Source organism: Montipora capricornis, chromosome 14, assembly GCF_036669925.1.
Source record: "Montipora capricornis isolate CH-2021 chromosome 14, ASM3666992v2, whole genome shotgun sequence".
NCBI lineage: Eukaryota > Metazoa > Cnidaria > Anthozoa > Scleractinia > Acroporidae > Montipora > Montipora capricornis.
Window position 1 is genome coordinate 43427112 of NC_090896.1, and position 9184 is coordinate 43436295.

The 9184-nt window shown below is 41.7% G+C and overlaps 1 protein-coding gene across 1 annotated transcript; it reads right to left on the bottom strand.

Annotated features, from left to right (window-relative positions):
• Positions 1–265: 265 nt before the first annotated feature.
• LOC138033745 (uncharacterized) lies at positions 266–7511 on the bottom strand. Its single transcript, XM_068881554.1, has 2 exons — positions 6756–7511; positions 266–1032 (listed from the first exon to the last, which is right to left on the bottom strand). Exons 1-2 carry the CDS (start codon positions 7156–7158, stop codon positions 920–922), a joined length of 516 nt encoding a protein of 171 aa, XP_068737655.1. The 5' UTR covers positions 7159–7511; the 3' UTR covers positions 266–919.
• Between the last annotated feature and the right edge of the window lie 1673 nt (positions 7512–9184).

Here is a 9184-nt window from a genome sequence, read left to right on the forward strand (position 1 = left end):
GGGCCCACACAAGGACAGAGAAAAACTCTGACCATGGTGGGAATTGAACCAGGTTTTTTTTTCTTTTCTCGGTCGTGGGAAGAACGAATAGCGCCACGAGATCAGTATTTTCGAAACAGCAGAGCCGCAAAAAATGTTATCACAAGATCAGAATTTTTAACCACAGACTGAAATCAACGGTCCGGTCGATAGTAACTTCACAGCCAATAGAGGAGGCTTGTGACTGAATTCCGGAAAGGGTTTTGACCAATGAAGTCAACAGCAGTTGTAGACAGAGCATTTCTTTATTATCTCACCATCTTCCTATTTACATATATTTCCTATTTATTTACTCTTCCTCTCCACCCCCTCCTCCCTCCCACCCCCCCCCCCCCCCGCAAAAAAACTTTCCCCGTACTTTGCCGGGTTTCCCTTGCCAAGTGCATTTTCTATTGCTTTCTGGGCTTACATAAGAACCCGGCGATGTCAAGCCATACTTTCTCCAAACCCCACGATCCTGTGTGAATTAGGGGCACAAAGAATTGACTCTACTTATTCCAACGTGCTATGATTATGAAAAGGTATACATCGGACGAACTAACGCCAGTTTGGTATTGGTACACGTTTAAAGGAGCATCAAAAAGCATTTGGCAAAATGGAGAATTCCGCGTTGTCGGAACATGGTTGCCAAATGCACCAACATTTGCCCGTGATAAATAATAAATTGTAACCACCAACTGGAGGCACCATCAATGACGCTTTGTTTGGAAGCTCACTGAAGAAGACACTGGCACGAGTGCAGAAACACTTTGGGTCGTAACTTAATCAAGTACATTAATTATTTTTCTAACCAGAGCAGCATCACACCATATTTAATTACACAATTTTCTAGAAACCCTTTATCTCTTTCCGAACGATTTCGATGGCCGTTAGTATACCCTCAGCTGACTTTTTGTAGTATTCTTCTCACGCGGCTCAAATCTTTGACAAGTTTTCTGAAGTCAGTTTTCTTGGTAAGTTGAGAAGGTGTACCACCATATGCATCTTCAAGCACTGTTAAGTAAAGAAAAAAAATCAAGATAACAGAATTCACCTTACATTGGGCTAATAACCACTTCAAGGAAGTGTTTTCCAAAAACAATTCGGGGTTTAATCCCCATAATACACACTTAATTGACCACTCCCCATAGGGGTTTCTAAGAGTTTATGAAACAATCAACGAACAACAAAAATCCTTATCATGCCAAACTTGCTCACCTTAGTCAGTTAGACATCTTGCATCGATTGGTGCCACTTTGTTGTGTCACGTGACCCCATACATGGAAACGAGGCTGGATATATCTGGTAGCATCGTGTAGGATGGCATTTGTCTTGCCAACTACTAGGCAGATACATATCTGGTTATCCGAGTTCAGATATAAAAACTTCAACTAATCATTGTCCTATGGCCCATACCACAGGGGACGAGACAGATAAAGCAAATACTGCGGAGGCTCCATTTGAGAATCTATCTTGTACACATAATCAATAATTTTGCCAACTTATGATACTGGTTCCATGTATTCATTTTCGCATGTATATTGGAACAAGGGCAGAAAGTGAAAATAGCGACAACTGCTATTTACATATACAGTCATGAAAGTCTTACTGAATATCTATATACATTGTTCTGTTGTCCATTCCTATGGAATTTCCTGTTCGACTTCGTCTTCATCATACTCATCATCACTCTCAGCATACTCGTTCTGGCAATCTTCAGAGCACAGACAGAGATCAGTACAGACAAGTCCGGCTTTTTGACACTGACAACGGTTGTTAGAGCAACGGGACTTGGCGCACTTGCATCGGACAAGCTGTATAATAATTGCCTCTGGAGCTGGTGGAAGATTTGTCATGACTGGTACGCACTTTCCATCTTCATCTTGCCATCCATAGCCTTCTGGTGGGGGCAACACCGGGTTTGCTACATGATCGTTGTTCCAAACAAGAAGCTGGTAGTGCGCTCTCAGTATGGCTTGATGGAGAGCAGCTTGTGTGGGCGGCAACCTCTCAGACTCAGCTTGATTTTTCTTAAAAAGGGACCATCTGAGGACTTTGACAGTTTTGATGTCTGTCTTTGGTTGGTACATCCGACAAACCAGCTGTTCCACTCCACTTCTTGTGCCGTCATCTGGCTGTTCCCCACAACCGAGGTTAGCAAGAGCTTGCAAGATAGGAATGCTGGCGTTATCAAACTCACCCCAACAAGTGGCTTTTCCCTTTCCAGAGAAACTTCCAGTAACATCTGCTCCGGTCAACCCATGAAATGCTGGCAGCGCAGCCGTCTTAGTGGGCCCAAGGGCGTCTGCGATTGACTTCAAGTTGATATCTCTACGACTACTGCCGGTCCCAGTAACAAAGCAAGAGTTCGAGCACAAATCTGGATACCGTCGGAGAGCCAAAAAACAAGAACATCAGTGTCAGGAGAATATATAGAGAGTTGGGTAGCACCTTGAGCAGGGGCATCCAGAGCATATAAAATAATCTTCGTGTCGGCTTCTTTTTGTGTACTTCTTAAATGCCTGACGTCTCTGTGCGTTGCCTCACAGTCCGTTCCCCATGCCACAACGACTTGTCTCCCATTAGCATTATCCTTCACATTCTTTGCGAGAAACGTAGTAAGTTCGCCCTTGGTCTTTGAATGAGCAAGAAGCTTCTTCATCGGCACCTTGGCGATGTGGGTAGAATCAGTGATGCGACAATAAATGGGAGCATGGCCACCTTGTCGTTTGACTCGTGTTGCTGATTTCAGTGAGGATGGTACATCATATCTGTCGAAGATTATGTGGCGCTCTTGTAAATCATTATACTTTACAAGCAAGCGATTCGTGAAATGTTCAGCCAAGTCTCTACAGTTCTTGATCCACTCTGGCTTGTCATGAGATTGGACTTCGGCCATTCCATCAACAATCGCGACTTTGAATCCTGCGGTGATTTCTTGTGTATTAGTACTAGGGCCACCTGCCTTCTCTAAGATATGCATAAGGGCACTCTTGCAAGAACAATGCAACACGTTACCATCTCGTGCAAACAAAGATCTTGGGACAACAGTGAACTCATATAAGCCAACAACCTCTTGGATGTCAATTTCTGGGCGGCTCTTGCACACCATCGCAAAACGAGCAAACAGATTTCTGTCCTCCTTTAACTCGAGGATCGTGTCTTTAGCTTTGACTTTGATGACCTTAGCTCTCGTTTTCCTTTGGCGTGTTTTTGCAATCCAGCCTCGTTTCCATGTATGGGGTCACGTGACACTAGAAAGTGGCACCAATCGATGCAAGATGTCTGACTGACTAAGGTGAGCAAGTTTGGCATGATAAGGATTTTTTTTGACAAATTTATTGTAAATTATGTTTCAGCCTCGCTTTCATGCGTAAGGTCACGTGACCTATGTAAATTAGCATAAATCAACAGGGAGGATCATGCCCAATCATGTGAGCACGTTTGGTGTATTTTCGTCTGTTATTAACAAAGTTATGAGGAATTATGTGTTTCAGCCTCGTTTTCACACTGGATTTCATGGATCAGAATTTAACCCCCCCCCACCTTACAGCCGTCTGAGCAAGTGGCAAAGCTGGCACCAAAACTTTTCATGTTTAGTAGGACCTAATGAACACTTTTATACTACGTGCTTGCTTTCAGCACGAACTTCACACGGGACCTTATTTTATGACATTTGCTCCCAGACTAATTAGCTCTTATTAACCGAGCGGGAGGTCTGTATGGGAGAATCTTGACCGAGGTCGTGAGTACAGACCGAACGCAGTGAGGTCTGTACACTCGACCGAGGTCAAGATTCTCCCCTACAGACTGACTAAGCTCGGTTAATAAGATGTTTATTATAGGGCAAAGAAAAACAATTTAATTCGTTTAATGTGACTGGTTTGTACTAACTGACATTTTGCTTGCGAACGGCGATGAGTGGCGATGAGCTGAACTTAATTCTGTTAAAGTTTGCTCGTCATCCTCTCTTTTGTCATCATGCTGTTTTGCACTACCATAAATAAATATTGGTAGAAGAAAATACTCAATATTTTTGCATTTTAGTTTGCATCTTTTCACCGCAAAACATTGCCGGTCTAGATGGGAAAATCTAGACCGCGGTCAATATCGATTTTAGCCAATCAAATTCGTGAATTTTGTAGTTCCCAGTCCTCGTGAGACAGAGCCATATAATAATTGTCGCTATTAACCGCTGTCAACCGAAGTGGAGGTAATACGGAGTTTAAAGAGAGATTAAGCATCAGCAAACGTGGGACTAACATTTGCGTTTTGCCCAAAAAATGGAAGAAACTCGTTTGATATGAGCTCATTTCTTGCTTGGTAGCAGCAGGTATCAAGTAACTTTTGAAAAGAGGACGAGTTAATAACAATTTTCATGCTTTAATGACAAGGAGCAACCCAACGTTTCCGTTTGCCGATTTGCATAAACGCGAATAGGCTTTCGAAAAGTCCTTCGTCTAGATACACGCGTAACGAAGGACTTTTCATACTTGATTGGCGCCAATTTAGCGACCCAAAAACGGGTCGCTGAGCTAGGCCAATCAGAGTAGTCCTCGTGGACCCCAGGGGATAGAGTTGTCAATCAAAATTTGCCACACGCAGTGAAAGCGTGACTTTCAACATTCTACTGAGGCCACCGGATCCAAATTCCCCGACTATCAGAGGAAAATAATTCAAGAATATCTGTCTTGCATAGATCTGCTTGTGTCAGCTCCAACCGGAGCTGGGAAAAGTCTGACCTTTGAACTAGTCCCGTACGCTTTTGGTCATTTACTTGGAGAGGATTGCAATGCTATCGTCTTCGTAATTGTTCCACTGATTTCACTCACGAAAGATTTCGTCTCTTGGCATTAATGCGTCATATGTAGGAGACAACACATTTAAAATCTTAAGTATAAACTGATGTTTGGAAGTCCCGAGGCGATTCTCAATGACTACCGACACATTTTTCGTTGAATGGAACAAAAAATTCTAAAATGCATGACTATTCATCGACGAGAGTCATTGCATCGCTAAATGGTAAGCTTAAGTTTCACTAAGATGTATCTTTTAATCCCGGTCTAGTACGTCTCCTACACCTGAAGCCTACCTGATTTTTCATGAGTGAAATCAATTGAATTTCTTGACGATTCGAAGCTTTCCCTTTAATACTTGCTAATCTTTCGAATTAGTGTTTCGTTTCTATCAGCACAAATCACGGCGCAAGTACTGTTGGTCCAAAAAATATCACTAAAGATCTCCTTTCCAAGCGGCGACTCGAGATTGAAATAAGCTTTCGTTTTATTTCATCTTTGTTTCTGATACCGTTAGCACAAAGTCAACAAATTTCCTCTTTCGATTTCGTAGAAACAAACATGCTCGATTGTTTTCGTCGGATTGCGGTATCAAGTGCAGGACTTGCGAATGACGTCATCCCCTTTTTGGCGCGAGACGCAAATGTAAACCTTGCAAGCGAGACAAGTGGACCTCTTGCGACTTCGTCGCTCGCTCAGCTAAATCACGATTTGCTCGCCAAAACATTTTCTCCTGGGATTATCGTGAGGTTCGACTTGTGGCAAGTCTAAAACGCGAAGCTTTATAGAGAGATTTAGGATCACGTTTTAAGTATTTGTCAACACGAGAAGAGAAATTTCGTATCTCCAAGCGGCCGTGTAATATTCTATTTATTATATAAACACCAATGAAATACTAAATCATTCACGACAGGCATCGAAAGGCGCGATTTTCATATGTAACCATAAACAGCATAAACAATAGTGATCTTTTCACGTGCGAACATAACATGTTATCTTCACGTGTGACGATATCATGTTTTCGCCCGAAAGCTCACTTGGTATTTCATTGGTGTTTATAATAAAACAAAAAATGAATAGCTTAACTTTCCAAGACGATTACAATTACAGGATGTCACGTTTGTTCCTTTTGGCAACTCGCAGGTCAATAAAACTCGCCATTAAATAGACCTTGTTCGCTAAATTATTTTGTTTCCCCAATTTGAAGAATATCACAATAGTCAAGAGATTGTTTTACTTTAAAGGGGCTAGGTCACGCTATTTTTGGTAATTTTGTTTAATTTTGTTAATTATGAGCTCTAAACGTCAAATTGGCAGAGCAAGAGTCTTTCATTTGCAAAATGACGGCCACATAACAACTGAGAATGATTTTCCAGCTGTATAAATGACATTTTGATATAGACTGATATAAATTTGAAAAAAGGTGGGCAGACGTTTTTCAAATTTACCCAAATTCAATCCATTTCAATCCTCTCCAGTTTTTTTCGTCCATGTCCATTCTTGGCTTCCCTGTGTTTTGTTAGAGTTCTTCTATAGTTTTGAACAGTTATTTTGATATTTTAGGTAATTCTATGACCATTCGATCAGTGCTGAAATTGCCTAAAATTGCGTGACCTAGCCCCTTTAAAGAAAGGATCAAATATCCTGAGTATCGTGACACCATAGTTAATATGGTGATACTATTTACAGTATATTGGAAAAACAAGATGTGCCAGGGGAAAAGGTGTACCCTTCACTTAAAGTTTGTAACCGAATTAAACGTTACTAAGAAAAAACATTTCCCTTTGAATTTTTAACCCGAAAGACGAAAACCCCGGTAGAATTTGGTTCAAAATGGGGGTCGACTTCTACAGGCTGTAACCCACATTACATTTATCAGCCATTAGTGGATAGTTTCCTTTGGACCCTTAGGTTGTTACATCAATCAATCATAACGCTAACCTTCCAACTGGCGCTCTATCTCATCCATACGGTCTTCCATGTCATCTTGCATCTGACTTATATCAATCAACAAGTTATTCATAGCCCCAATTTCCTCATCGTCGGATAAACTCTGCTTTGGAAATTCCTCGTGCGGTTCCTTTACATTCGTCACTGCACTCTGTGCAGTATTATTAGACTCATTCTCGCGTTTTATCGTTGCATCAGATGCCCGTGCAGTTTTAGATTCGTCTAAACGTTCCTCAACCGTTAGGGACCCCCCTGAGGTTGCTAAGTTTTTTTGTGTCCAGTCTCTTGCATTCATGTGCAGATGGGATGGTTGACATGTGTCCAAATGTTTGTTTGAAATCAATTTTAATCCTCTTTGATCAGTTGACGGTGTTCTTATCGCCGTGTAAGGCATCTGTCCGCCAGCAGGAACTAAAGCGGGAATCGGAGACAGTGGTTCTTCCTCTCTTTTCACAGCACCTGATGTCTCTTCGTTCGCTTCAGACCCAGATTCTGTTCTTATTCTAGACGTGGAATCACTTGATGATGGCGACGAGGGACCTGTGTCGGTTAACAATGGGACCTTTTTACTATGTATATTGTTATTGGAATCACCACTTGTGTCCAAAGATGAGGGTGGCGTTGATGGCCTTTCTTGCTTCAATCTTTCATGTCCATTCTCTTGGTGTCCATTAATAATTACATTTTCGTTACAATCCCCAGGAATTCGGTTTTGGCTCTCCCCTTGATCAGCTACTAACGCACCAGAAGAAGTAGAATCTTGTACTGTTGAAGCTTCCAAGGGGATTTCACCTGCAGTATTCACGACTGCTGTTGTAACGTTTTTTGGTTTGCGCCAATATTTCAAGTCTGGATGAGATGGACTCCTGAAGTCACAAAAGAACAAGACAACCAGTGTGAACAGCCCAAACAGGCCAGACGAAAAAACATAGACTTAGGATCAAGAAAACTTGCCTGCAGAGGGCAAACTAAAGGAATGAAAAGACATTCACAGTCAGGCACGACATGGCACTGCAATATTGCACCTGAAGTTTACCACATCATTTTCCTGTAGTCCAATGAACTGGGAAAAGTCCAGATATTGACAATTTGCAAGTCCTACTTGGAACTGTTCTGAACATCATTCATTGTAACATTAAACGATGCTTTGAATGCCAAATAGAGACTCTTAGATCCACGTTTGCGGCTAACCTCAAACTGCTGGAAGTCACATGACTAGCGCTTGCCGTCACGTTCGAGGGTAAGTTTTGACGTTTTCAACGGCGGAAGGTAGGTTTTCACGTAAGTAAGTTACCTCAGCTCTTTATGGCATGGAAGTTAAATTATCCAACGTATGAACGGGGCAGATATAAAAAGCAACTTTTTATCTTTCATTCCATGTGAATTAAACAATCAAAAGAGCCGTGGTTTTATTTATTTCGTTGACTGAAACATCAACGCTGAGAATCGAGGAAATTCAATATGGCGGCCTCCGCAGCTTTGCATTTGTTTACTTAAATCTAAATGCACGAACCATCACAACTTCTAACGTCAAACCGCAAATCTCAAACCTCCGTTTGCGGGTAGCCGTAAACGTGCATCTAAAGGTCTCTAATGGCCATTTGTCACGTATCGTGAACAACTGCTCTTCTCCCGTAAAATGTAATGCAAACCTTGTGATATATAGGTCAGCAGAATTCAAGAGACTATCTGGTTACCTGAGAAGTTCAAATTTTAGCTTTAAGCTTCTTAGGCAGTTATTGACGTCGTGCAAGTCACTCATCAGGCCATGCGTGGCTAGATTCAAATCTGCAGTGTATTCAGGCTCTTCAATGGACACAAATGGCATGCAAGCCAACGTTCCTCGTCGCAACCAATCAAAATCATTCTGCAGTAAGAGAAAATAAAGCATCGTGGATACCCACTTCCTTAGAAGAGTTCAAGGGTAAAATGGGAAAGGCAGAAACAGTTAGGTAACATAATGACAAAGAATTAGCAATGACACAATTGAAAATTGACATTGACTCATTTAAATGAAGAGCCAAATATGCCAACTGCACAAACAGGACTGCAAACCATACCTTGTATTTAGCACTTCTTCGCACCCTGAAAATAATAGAGACGGTAAGCTGCGACGCATAAGTTCCCCTGCCATCAGTAATTATTATGTTTTACAATCTTTCTGGATTTCAACAGATCTAAAATTATCAAAGAGAGAAAGAGAGAGAGAGAGAGAGAGGGAGAGAGAGAGAGGAGAGAGAGAGTTCACAGAGAGAGAGAGAGAAGAGAGAGAGAGATTAAAGGGCACATTATTGTACCGTGAAATCAAGGCACTTTTTGTAACCTTAGGGACACTTATGTAACCTCCCATAGTGCACTTTCTGTAACGTTAGGGCACTTATGTAACATCCCATAGGGCACTTCTGTAACGTTAGGGCATT